Here is a 13,231-nt window from a genome sequence, read left to right on the forward strand (position 1 = left end):
ACCAACTTCCCACCTCGGATTTGAAACCAGAGTCCTCCAAACCCTGATTCCAAAGCCCTAACAACTGTAACTCGTGCTGCTGCCACATTCGACCGATTAGTTTAAAGAATAAATGATGAAAATAAAGGCTAGACCTACCTATTGTATTCCGACAGAGCCTGCGAGATCACAAGCCCCATTCCCTGGAAATAAAGACAAATAATTAGCTTTTATTTCCCGGAAGAAAGACAGCTGTTGTTGTCATGGCGTTTTTCCTCCATATAAACAGCAGACAACCCTCATCAAATACCGATCTGTTCCAATATAACAGCTGGGAACAAAACCAAACACTCAGTGAACAAATCAATATGCAGAGCAATGGTGGGGTCATTTTAAACCCGTCTGGTAAAAGTAATGTAATAATGTGAAATACACAAGTAAACTAGAAAAGCAATGGCAGAGGGATCTACCATCTGGACTGTCCTACTTAGGATCACTGACTGCAACAAGTTGTATAAGAACACTCACATTCAATGTGGTCTCGTCGTCCACAATAGACAGCTTCACAATGTATGGATTCACAGACTGCCAGAAGAAGAAACGTTACAGTCAGTCCTTTGCAGTTAATTCTACGTGTGCAGAGTCTCATTTAAAACTGTAACCATCTTGACCCGATCACAAGATTAAAATATAGGATACCCAGTCCTAGCCACGACAGAGTACACTAGGCTGGTCTGATGAAGATGTTGTACATCTAGAGGGAAATTAGGAGGGACAATGCTGGTCAACATGAATTGCGTGTCAAAGCAAATTGCATGACATTTTAGACTGATCTTGTCAGATCTCAAAAGATCAGCAGGGCCAGGCACACTCAATTATTGGGCTGGGAGACTGCTATGGAAACCAGGTTGGAGCTGCAGGTAGTGCTGGAGGTCCAGTGCCTCAGTCTGGTGACCGGGAGAAACGACAGTATGCTGTAGGGAGTGCCCTGCCTCGGATTAGAGGCTATATTGAGGTGTTTTCTAGCCGGTCATTAAAAATCCAATTAAACTGTTCCTACAAGTAGCGATGTTAATCTTGGTGTCCTGACTGTATTCCATTCTAAACCTTGTTACAGGCTTCCCTAAAGTTCCCCCTTAATTCAGATGATGAAGCAATTTCCACTTTATCTGCTGTGTAGTGAGGGATGTAAAATGGCTGTTGTGGGTCATCCTGGTGATGGATAAGATCCCATCCTACATGTAAAGCACTTTGGAAGCATTTAGGGTCAAATGGCACAAAAGGAAATGTAATAGGAGTTTTATATTTGTACAAATATGGGTTAGCATCAGAAACATCTTGAAACAAGCATCACATGAAATTCAAAAGCCCTATGGTCACCTCATAACAAAATATAAAATACTGGTATTAACATTTTTTTTTAGATTTGTTTTCATATCCTCTGTGCCTAACGTCTGATTTTTGAAGCACGTGAAAAATTCACATTAATTACGCAGCATCACTGGTGAAACACACTGGCTCCACTCTTCACTGCAGCTACAGAAGGCTCTACAGCTGGCCAGAGATCAGACAGCACCACGCACCTCATATTTCCTATAGTTGACGAGAAGAGCCAGGAGGACTACAGCATCATACCCATGCTGTATCCTGCTGGGGGAGCTGGAGAGGATCTGGAAAAGAAGGAACGCCCTTGAAACCAAGAGAAATCTAAAAAAAACTAAAATCCATTAATTAAGAAAAAAAAGTCAAGAAAAGCTGTGATATACTGTCACTTCCCTGTCGTTTTAAATCTTAAATTAATATTTAAATATGGGACTGACTACAGTTCTTTGGAAACATACAACCTTTGATTTATTAAATATTAAGAATTCAATTCAATAACCATGCTAGGCAAAAATATTTTGTTGAATATATGTTGATCACAGGTTCGAGCCTGGGACTATGACAGAGCACAACTGGTTGAGCTCCGCCAAAGGAAAGGTGAAATTGGTTTGGCCAGTGCTCTCTAGAACTCCTCTGCCATGTCTGGCATGGTAAACAAACAGAAGTGTTCGCCTACATATCCGCATTTCCCCCTGTCTTCAGTTATGGGGGTCGTAGCTGCGAGTCAAGACACGAAAAACACACTGGCTTTTGCAAACCAGGTGGGTACAAAAACAATAATGGGCCGTTCTAAATTAAAAAAAATCACTGTGTCCACACTGTGTCCAAGCTCTATAAAAGTGAAGCTTGACACCTTCAGAAAAAAAAAGCACCCGTAAAGTGTGTTTTAGGCTCTCTAAACAAACATATCAGGTTTACTGAGGATCCAGATAAAAGTCATGTGAAAAACTGGATGAATTACTTTCAAGTATTCCTGGACAGTCCTAAGCAAAGGCATACGAAATAAGCGAACACATAAAATTAATTACAAAGCAAGACAGTGCATTTGCATAAACTATAACTTGTGTTGTGTTTATTCGCTTAATAATTTAGTTTGTGGTGTGCTGTTGTACTTGATGGTATTTTTCTTGCAGTTTGTAGTAATTTGGAGTTCTGTGTGGTAATTAGAACGACTTGTAATTCGTGGCAATATTATAACACTGTGTGGCAATTAGTAAGACAAGACCAGTAATTTACAGTAGTCTGGGACCCGTGGGTGTGAGTTAACACACTGTGCTTTGTCAGGGCCCCAAGCACAAAACCCTCTTAAATAGGAATTTACGAAGAACCCATGCACTGACAATACAAAATATAAAAAAATCGTAGTTGGTCTAAATACATTTTGCTTTGTTTCTACTGACATCAGTGTAGCAGGGTTTTTCACTGGGATCAGCATGCGCAAGAATATCTCCATTTTTAACTATTATAAAGCAAACTGCTATTTTGCCATAATTTCTTTTGTCAAAAATCATGCATATTCATTAGTTTTTAATTGTATAACACAGCTTGCAGTTTAAAATGTTTCTTTCTTGTGTCAATTGTCTATTTGTACATTTTCTTCTTCCCAAAACTATACAGATGATCTCCTTTAACACTCAGCATTTTTCGCATTTCAGAACATTAAACAGATCTTAATCTTTTATGATCTCAGCTATCTTTTTCCCTCTTACCTGTAGAATAGCTTCAAAGATGCTGTTAATCATGACATACTCCAGGATGGTATTCTGACTTATGTTATCTGTCACCTGAAACAGAATGAGATAGTTACAGCCCAGCCCAGCATTCCGCTTTAAAAATACTACTGTCCTGCTCATTAAAACTACACACAGACCCATGCATGGTAAATTGGCCAGCCTTGGGCATGAACATCTGAGTCAGACCCTGTGTGAAACACAAGTGTAGGCTACCAGATAGGTGTGTGTATGTTCACTTTTAATCACAATACTCTGCCCTAACTGGCAAGCTGTTAGTAGTCCAGTTTCTCACACACGATGCTTTGCACACAGGGGGAGACCTAGTCTGTTGATCAGAACATGCAGCAAACAACTGGGTGGAGCATGGCAGCTAGTATGAGACCTCCCTCCAATATGGCAGATCAGGCAGAGAAGTGAGAAGCTGGTTCACAGATCAAACTGGGGGGAACTTCAGGGAAAGCAAGGTTTTATAAGGTTGTACTGCCAGGACATGGGAGCTAATGACCCTAGTCTTTCAAAAACCACTATAGGTTCTTTATTTACCAAGTAGGCAGGACCCAACCAGGATCCAGTTTAATGTCTCATCAGAAGAGAGTGCTCCCGATCACCATACGGAGTTATTTATAGGGTTTAGAATTCTGTTCCATGTTACTACTTAACGAGATATGGCAACTATAGGAGTGTCAATGGAAAATCTGTCCCGCAGGTTTGACTGAACAAAGAAACTGATAGCACAGCTAACCTCCTAGCCTGCCAATACAGCAATGGCTCTCATACGTCAGAGACAGAGTGATGGTGGAACTGTCTACCACCAGAGTAAACAAAGCTGGCGACACCACTCTGAACATCTGGAGTGAAGCTGCAATTAGAGTAAATGAAAGACTGGTGCAGGTCTCATTGTAGTGGGGTCTGGGGAGGGGAAATGGATTGTTTCTTGCTCATCTTGTTATTCTTCTGATGTTCTTGCTAAAGTAAAAAAAAAAATGTGAACTCAAAAAAAGAAATACTGGTTCAGAGGAAAGAGCGCCACCTACAGGTCCACCAACACCTGGTAGACTAAGGGTTTCCTGAGTGGTCTCCCATGCCAGTCCTGACCAGGCCCAGCCTTGCTGAGATCCGATGAGATCAGCCTGCAGAGTGGCAATATTGCTGCCATAGAAACTGAGAACTATCAGCAGATTCAAATATAATGCCATTTCTCTTTCCAAGTTTTGCTTTTCAACTCTCAATGGAGGTTTTAAAATGCAACAGTGTGTTGCTAACAGTACTGAGCTACAAATCTGTTCAATAACTGCTTCTAAAGCCCAAGGCGCTTTTGACTGGAGAACAAATTTCTGCAGGCACTCTAAGAAATTAAAAGCATAAATTAGCAAGCATGCAGATCGGCTTTGACAGCATTCATTCCTCTTTCTGTCCTCGTATTGCCCCCACTCACATGGTCTATCTCCTTTGTTCAGCTACTTACTTCCTGCTACTACCAGCTGCATTAGGTGGTGCTCACTGGAGCACACACAACAAAATATATTTCAATTTGACTTCACGTTATATGGGACAGGACATCAATCCAAAAAACTGCATTGCCAACATGGATGAAGTCTCCTACTTGACTCTGCAGGCCTCAAATGATGCATAAAGCCAGTTCTGACACTAAAGACCCAAAAGGCCCTGACACGCTTAAATGGAGCTCTGTGCCATAATACTTCCCCCAGGCAGAGTATAAAAATCAGCCAAACTGTTGGACCATGCAGCAAGGCAAGAGCTGATTACCATATACTGGTGTGTTTGTGCCTATATTTTTATGCTTGGTGTTGTGTCACACACATACCTCTGGAGCAGAAATGCTCATGTAAGCAAGGCTCTGCCTTTCAATTACCCCAGCCCATCCTGTCTCAATGCAGACTTAATGAGAATCCTACCGTCACTAAGCAGAGCAGCAACTTCAAACACAGGCTCTTCAAGCTTTCCGAACCTTCTCCACATAGCAGGGTGTCCAAACTCTCCATCAGGTCCTGAAGAAGGGACAAGATTACAGCTCTCACCGCCTTGTCTGGAGAAATGTTTTTAAAAAGCTGTATTACCATGTTCTGTACTGTATTAAACTCAGTACTATGTTAAAATTAATTAGCATTATACATTTCCCGACATACCCATTGTCACACCCACGCTCTTTTTGAACTCCCTCACGGCAAGGCCACCTACTGTATTTCCTGTCACTCAAGCCACAAGAATAACACTTCCTATGTTCACCTTTTTACAGTGGAGCATTTTGCTAGAGCACTTTGAGTGGACTTACATGATGGCCATCTCCAAACAACAGTGAGCCCAGGGGTTAAAGTTTAATTCCAGGTCTGGGTGCCTAGAGATAAGCACTCCTCCAGGCTGCTGTCTTGAGAAACCATCATCACAGTGGGCTAATGGCAAAGCTCAGGCTGGAGTACAAGCTCTACTTCAAGAAAAAGACTTTAATGGCCCCAAAGGAACCCCAAATGGACAGAATCTCAGCACCACCATGAGAATGTAGTTATTGCTACTGTACTTATATATGTAGGGGTGTAACCCCGGCGTCCTGGCCAAATTTCCCATTGGCCCTTACCAATCATGGCCTCCTAATAATCCCCATCTATGAATTGGCTTCATTACTCTGCTCTCCTCCCCACTGATAGCTGATGTGTGGTGAGCGTTCTGGCGCACTATGGCTGCCGTCGCATCACCCAGGTGGATGCTACACATTGGTGGTGGTTGAGGGGAGTCCCCATTACCTGTAAAGTGCTTTGAGTGGAGTGTCCAGAAAAGCGCTATATAAGTGGAAGCAATTATTATTATTATTATTATTATTATTATATCTCCATTTGTGTTCATACATTTTTTGTTCCCTGCTTTAAGCCTGAATACTGTTTGAAATTTGTTAAGGTATAAAAAGTGTTTCCAACTCATAAACGCAGCACTGCAATGGACAGATACCAGTCAGATTTAATGCTGCCGAGTACAAAACAACTGGCATTATTGAATGCCAAACATAATTTTTATCTCTTGATAGTATTTGAAGCTAAAACAAATGTCATGCCCACTGGGTAAGGTGGAAGTAAGCAGTAAGATGTAAGATAAACCCCCCCACAAGGTGAGAGAGAGATGAACCAGGGCAACTGCAGGCAGTGCGCTGTGTGGTAGCAACTCAGGCAGTGCTGGTGCTGTAACAAGAGTAGGAACTCGGGTAGAGCAGTAATGAGCTTGCAGGCAAGAGCAGTGCAGTCAAACACAGTCCAGGGTCAAGGTTCAGCAAAGCAGCAGTCAGAGCCAGGAAGACACGGTAGTATGGGGAGAATCCAAAATCTAAAGCCAAGGTAGTGAAATACAAAGCAGGGTCAAAAGGTGAGTGAAACGCAGTTTGCTGCACAGAGGGTTAAATCCAGGATATGTGGTCAGGGCACAGACAGGGCAAGAATCCAGAAGAAACAAAGCAAAGCACAAGGGAACTCAGGAACAGAGCTTGGGAGCAAAGGTGAGATCAGAGCAGACTCTGCATCAGAGCAGGCAGAGTTGTGCGTTGCCCACAGGTGATTCAGGTTTCCTTTCAGAATGAGTTTCCATGGCAACCAGCACTGAGTGACAGGTGGATGTAGGGCTACCATTGTAAACACTAGCTCGCTCTGCTGCATTCCAGTGGGAGTGAGCCTGACACATGTTATGTCATTTGGGCATGTCCCTATAAAGCATTATACCTGTGATTATAGTGTCTTGTGTAGCATATAAGAAGATATTATGAATTATGCAGCAACATTCAAATGAAGCATTACCAAAAAAACATGCTTAATTTTTTTGGGGGGTGGGGGAAGGGATATAAAAAAAGAGATTTTAAAAGTCTAATGAGAGCCTGGACAATAGCATTACCTTCATGCGCAACTCAGCTTTGTCGAAGCCCATCAGCATGTTAATGATGTCAAAGCCCGACGTTGACTTGTTCTTCTGATGAACCCCCCGGAACAGGGCACACAAAGTCTGAAATTAAATGGGAAAAAAAGACATACTTAGTGCTTTCTTACTGAAACAGGGAAAATAAATCGATCCAATTTTCCATGTGGCATTTATCATGTTAATCAAAGAATCGATAATTTGCCTAGTGTGACAGTTTTCAGAGATTTTAAGTTAAAAGAGATTTTGACTGCATGTGGACAACAAAATTAGTGAAGCAACTGCTTTATTATTAAATACTTAGACACTACTGTTCAATAATGAGGCTAAATTATTTTTTTAATTGAATTAATAGCCCTGTAGTGCCTTTGAGAAGTCAATGCCAAGAGTGCATTAGTTCACAGATACAAGCCTTCATCTTAAACTTCAGAAATGCAGACAAATATGTATGTAAGAAAAATGAAAAACTGCTATTTTCTATAACTCAATAAGAAAAATCCCTTCATTGCTGTCAGGGGAGTCAAGCACTAAAGGCTAGAAACTGCAGCTCAGGTGCTCCCTCTGCTGGCACTCACCTGTAAGGCATTTACCACCTTGATCTGGTGCTCCTCTCCCAGTGCCTGGATGCAGTGCTGAAACAAGCTGTTGATATTGTCCTTGATCTTCATCAGTTCATCAGCATCCAAAGACTCCAGTTTCCCCTCTAAGTATTCAAGGTTCACCTTGAGAGGAAAACAGTAAATTGGAACTACTTGGGCATCCAGAAATCCCAATGTAAAACACAAATTAAGTTCTTATGCCTAGAGTGGTTTTCCATACAATAACCCGTTTTACTGAAAATAAAATTACAAGTCTGCACTCCACCATATTTAAAGAGCCATTAATACTTGTAATGAATATACTTTTAACTATCTTACTCTCTCTGACCTTCAAAAAGCCTGCAACTGCATTTTAGTCTGCATCTGATCGGAATGTACCTAGGACCCATTTCACTGTTCTTAATGTAGTTTCATTCTGCACCTGAGTATCTGTCTGTGTGGAGCCTGTGTGTTCTCCACATGTTACCATGGGTTTCCTCGGGGATGAGCCCCACTCCTAAGACATGGTGGTTAGGTCTGACGGGCCTGTTCTACATTGCTGCTCTCTCCACAGATCTGGGATGGACTGTATAGAGTGCTTTCAATCCTGTCTCACACACCATGTCACATTGGGTTGGGCTCTGGCTTGCTGCCACTCCCAAAGGACAAGTGGCTTACTGATGAGAAAAGTCTGGGTGGACTTAGAACTTAGATAGCACAGGTGTTTAATCCTATTTCACTTTGCAATCTGGGGCTCATTTGAGAAATGTTAAGAGAAATCCAATAATCTCAAATCCCCGAGAGGGCATTTCAGAATCTCCTGGCAGAGGCATCTTTTAACCATGAATGCATTTCTGACATGTAAACAAGTATAGAAAATATAGAGCAACAAGTAATAGGTTTATTCCATGCTGAAAAGAGAAGAAAGAAAACACAACGTTTTGGCTGTGGAGCTTTCTTCAGGTGTCGAAGAAGAAGGCTCCACAGTCGAAACAGTGTGTTTTCTTTCTTCTCTTTTCAGCATGGAATAAACCTAATACTTGTTACTTTGCAGCCTACACATGCTAACGCAGATACCCACCTGAACTAAAATATATGTATTTGACTCAGGAGTTAGGTCACAGGCAGCACTGGGTTTAATACTGGACCCGTGGTGCTATCTGTGTGGAGTTTGGATGTTCTCTCCTTGTTGGCACATTTTTTCTCTAAGTGCTCCAGTTTCCTCCCACAGTCCAAAGACATACTGGTAAGTTAACTGGCTTCTGGTGTGAGGAAAACTGACCCTGGTGTGAGTGTGTCTGTGTCTGTGTCTCTGTCTGCCCTGTGATGGACTGGCACCCTGCCAGGATGTATCATACCTTGTGCCCGCTGCTTGCCCGAATAAGCCCCAGCTCCCCCCTGACCTCGTACTGGATAAAGTGGTGAGACAATGGATAAGTGGAGGTCACACGCTTCTCAAGTACCATGCATGGAGAGAGAGACTGTGTTTGTTAAAATGTTGTCTAGCACAGGATCCAGCCACTTAAAGACAGCAGACCTTAATACGAGGCTTCCTCTCCAAGCTTCTGAGACTGTAGTTGTTTTAAATTATTAAAAACTAAGCTCCTGAATTGAATAAAATAAACATCACAAGATATAACTGCTCACAACAAAATGGAGTGATAAGTGATATCTAAAACTTAATTAAATACTGCTCTGTAACCCTTTAAAGCAGACAAATAGTTAATTACATCACAATTTGTATTGTGTTCTACTTAAGGGTTGGGGGACCATAAAATATCCACTTTTCAGCACAATTAACACAGTTAAGCTCAATATCATCTCAGCCAGGCATCATTAAAGTTGATACCTTTCATATACATTCAGAATAATGACTCTGAAGTTATAAAACATCGGCATTAAATACTGGCTGATTTAGTTACTGAGGACATAAACGGCACAAACACCAAAACACCTCAACACGTCCCAGAATTGAATGGTTTAGACTAGCCTCTCTCTCTCTCTCTCTCCCTCCATGACAATGATGAATTCAAATTCAATTAATTTTATTGGCTTGAACAATAAATCACAGGGTTGCCAAAGCAATATAAATTAGCCCAACCTTTAGAATACGTTTAGAATAATAAAATATTGTTTGAGAGGCTCACTCGCTGGTCCTCAGGCTACGACAGGAGATCTTGTACTGGGCAGCCAGTTTTATTGAGTCTCAGCCCCCCTATCCCAGTAAGATTGAGAGCCGTTCAGATTCTGCCAGGTATGGGAATTCAGGGATTAGACTTGTTATTTTAAACATTTCTTACCCCTGACTACTTCTGCAGTGTAGAAGAAAGTGTATCTCTGTCTCTGCAGACGATGCAGAGGCATGTCACCGATTTGGCCCTGCAGATTCACAGTGAGCCCACAGGCACATCCCGCAGTCACACTTCAGACCTGCAGGAGGTGCCCCAGATCCCGCCCTGCCCTGCCTCACCTTCATCAGGAACAGCTCCTCCCAGAAGCGCGGGTTGTTCTTGGCTGGGTCTTCCCTCTGCAGGGGGAGTGACAGGGTTAGAGGGCGACTGAGTGGGGAGAAGCATTCAGTGCCACAGTTTGTCCAGCTGGTACCGAAGAGCAGCCCAGAATCAAGCCCTTCTCTCGGGCTCCTTGTGATGAAGGAGCAATCAGCACAGCCACTGGACTGCCATTTGTAATCCGCTGCAGGCCTTTAGTTAGGAACCCTCACAGCAAATGCTAGATGAAGTTAACATTTTACCACACCTAAAATAATGCCCACTCACACACTGTGCTCTGTCAGAATAAAATGAGAACCTGTGCCACATACAGATGTACTGCAGGGCACCTACTTGGGCTGTTACTGCAGGGCACCTACTTGGGCTGTTACTGCAAGGTCTAAAAGAGAAAGCAACTGCATTTCATAATACACCCAGACACAGCAACAGTTGGAACACATGCTTTGTCATGTATTTATCATAGATGTTTTTATTCTGCCTGGGCAATGTATTTTGACAGTAATATTACAAAACAATTACAGTGAGCATTCGCATGTGACAATTTTAACAAGTACAATCAATTCACTGTGCCATTAATACACTACAGAACTGAAACTGCAGTCTGAGGGTCTATGACAGACCTCCATAGTGCCAAACTTACCGCAAAAATCTCATCGTACATGAGCACCACCTTCTCCTTCAGGGGCTTCCTGGAGGCGGAGGACTTCCGCAGCAAGCCTGCCTTCTTCTCCACCTGGGCCATGGCTGGGTCTGAGGACAGGACACACTGCTGAGCACACTAGCGCCCCCACTCACCACAGCAGTGCCCTGCGAGAGCACAGCCCCCACTACAGATCACCCGTTTCTACACGGCAGGCAGCAGCATGAAACGACCAAAAACCAGCACTCATTTGCTGCCCTTTGCTTCTTCCATTTTTTTTCCATTTTTAGTTGGTACGGCCAATTTAAAAACAAATACACTGCACCCCACAGGTCTGGAATGGACCATTCACCAGATCACAGGTGTAGTGCATGCTGTTGGACCCCACATTCGAACCTGTGTGACACCCGCAAGTGCCCAATCTCTGCCTTGTACACCCAAGACAATCACAAAAGCAAAATTACACCAAAAACACAGAGATCCCTGGCACAGAGTGTTCAAACACCTTTGGAAAAGTTGGAGAAAGAAGTCACCATAACATGCCTCATTTTGCACTATGAAACAATTTCCACATTCATCCTCTGACATGCGCAGTCGATATCGAGCAGTCCACAGCACAAAAGCAGACGAATAGCGGAACAGCGCATTCCTGGAGGACATGGCCCACATTAAAAACTCCCAGGTGTCTGGAACGCCACTGGCGGCTGATCTTAAGGTCCCACACAAACCTGGCAGCGTATGGCCAGCCTTGCACTGCTTGAAGACGTCACTGCTGGTTAATTCCACTGCAGACCTTTAAATATCTGATGAGAGGGACTAGAAGGCCCGACCTGCCAGTAAGGCACAAGGGAGCCTCTGTCCTTAACCTCTAATTCATGCAAAGCTGGGCTCATGAACTTCAATCCTGGAGGGCCGCAATCCAGCAGGATTTAGAACTCTTTTTAAATAATCAATGGCTGAAAACCTTTGAAAAAGGTTAATTAAATCAAGACATTTAGAAAAAAATATTTAATAATGCATAAATTCAGGTGGAGGGAGAAAAGACCCATCACTCCGTTGTATCACCAAATACTACAACCAAATATTAACACCAAATACTATTACAACCTCATGAGTGAAACTAAAATAATTTTTGCCATATTCTTAATGTTACAACAGAACACAGTTATTCTCTTGCATACACGTACATAATAATTGAAGAAGCATACCGGGGGAAGAAACAACACTTAAGAGAATCTGCCAGTGAATGTACCTGAAATATTACAAACCTATTGCAGAAAATGTCTATTATATTTATGATTTGATTATATTTATAGCTAAGCTGTTAAAAACAATCTAAGTCGAAACAGGCTTGCATACTTTGCGTGCAAGACATCTACAGCTCTGAATTCTCATTCCTCTCGATAGGCTCTTGAATAAGCAGAGACTTTTGCCTCTTCCTCTCTCTAAGCGTCCCCTGGCTGTGGGCCGGGCTAATAGAACGATTTGTCACTGTGTCCTGGCTGAGTATTGTTCAAATTGCAACTGTATATGATTCAGCTTAAACTGGAGCAATTTGCCCTGAGGAGCAAACCAATTATGATTTGTTCGTAAAAAAAAGATCATCTTTTTTGGTGTCCACCCTTCAATCTCTTTCCACTGTACTTTAAGTGCATTAAAACTTGAAACATGAAGTTCATGTTGTGCCTCATTCTCATGAACAAGTTCAGGTCGCTCGTACACTGGTGTGTTTCACACACACACATTTTTGTCAAAGTGCGGTATTCTACATACATCAAACTGAACTATACATTTTTGCAAATTTAACAAGAGCTTGACAAATGCATGCTGTTCATGGCTGCCCAGAACAGGAGATGAGGGTTCCAATCTAAGCCTTGGACTGTCCAAATTACGGTTTAACCGGACACACTCTTGCTTTGATTGTTTCAGTAGAGGAGAACAAGAGAGGCTTTACCTTTCTGAACACCCACGGCTGCAGATCTGCTCAGCTTCCCCGAATTTGCTCCTACTCGAGCCGAGATGTACCGTGCAGGGACTCCCACAATTCACACAGGCCCAAAGACCACATAAACCCTGCACTCTGGTAGAACATATTGTAAGTTATCACCCTTTTCTCCTAGCCTGTCAATTAAAGATGAACTAAGCAAGTTCTCTAGCAGGTAGAAAATTCATAGCCAAACAAGCTTATAGGACACTTGTTCAATCACACATCATCTTAATTTACTTTCAGTCTTACTGTGCTATTTAAAATTCAGTTTCTGTTACTTCATAAGGGCTTCCTAGGCTGGTTTTCAACAGGAGGCCCTGACCTTATAAAATCCCCATTCATTCAAAATAAAATATGCATCCATAACGATAAATGACCTGGAGTCTTTCTGTACAAAAATGATCAACCTCAATTAAGAGAACATTAAACTGTAGCAAAACACCAAACACAAAATAATGCATGGACTAATGCAAAATACACTGTATTTTGAGAGGTTCGTATTTTAATATGAC

The 13,231-nt window shown here is 42.3% G+C and overlaps 1 protein-coding gene across 3 annotated transcripts in view; it reads right to left on the reverse strand.

Moving 5' to 3' along the window:
* The window catches only part of armh3 (armadillo like helical domain containing 3), an 82,817-nt gene that overhangs the window by 66,966 nt on the left and 2,620 nt on the right, over positions 1–13,231 (reverse strand). For 2 of the 3 annotated variants that reach the window (XM_088916836.1, XM_088916838.1), the window contains exons 2-10: positions 10,733–10,842; positions 10,053–10,109; positions 7,580–7,726; positions 6,984–7,091; positions 5,012–5,104; positions 3,072–3,146; positions 1,563–1,649; positions 508–564; positions 139–182 (exon numbers count right to left, since the gene is read on the reverse strand). In XM_088916836.1, the coding sequence (XP_088772962.1) occupies positions 139–182; positions 508–564; positions 1,563–1,649; positions 3,072–3,146; positions 5,012–5,104; positions 6,984–7,091; positions 7,580–7,726; positions 10,053–10,109; positions 10,733–10,834 (770 nt within the window). In that variant the 5' untranslated portion in view covers positions 10,835–10,842. Of the gene's footprint in view, positions 1–138; positions 183–507; positions 565–1,562; positions 1,650–3,071; positions 3,147–5,011; positions 5,105–6,983; positions 7,092–7,579; positions 7,727–10,052; positions 10,110–10,732; positions 10,843–12,686; positions 12,806–13,231 lie in introns of those variants that run through there. The other variant, XM_088916837.1, reaches the window with a different exon arrangement.

The sequence above is a fragment of the Atractosteus spatula genome, chromosome 5 (genome assembly GCF_055471065.1).
Source record: "Atractosteus spatula isolate fAtrSpa1 chromosome 5, fAtrSpa1.hap1, whole genome shotgun sequence".
Lineage (NCBI taxonomy): Eukaryota > Metazoa > Chordata > Actinopteri > Semionotiformes > Lepisosteidae > Atractosteus > Atractosteus spatula.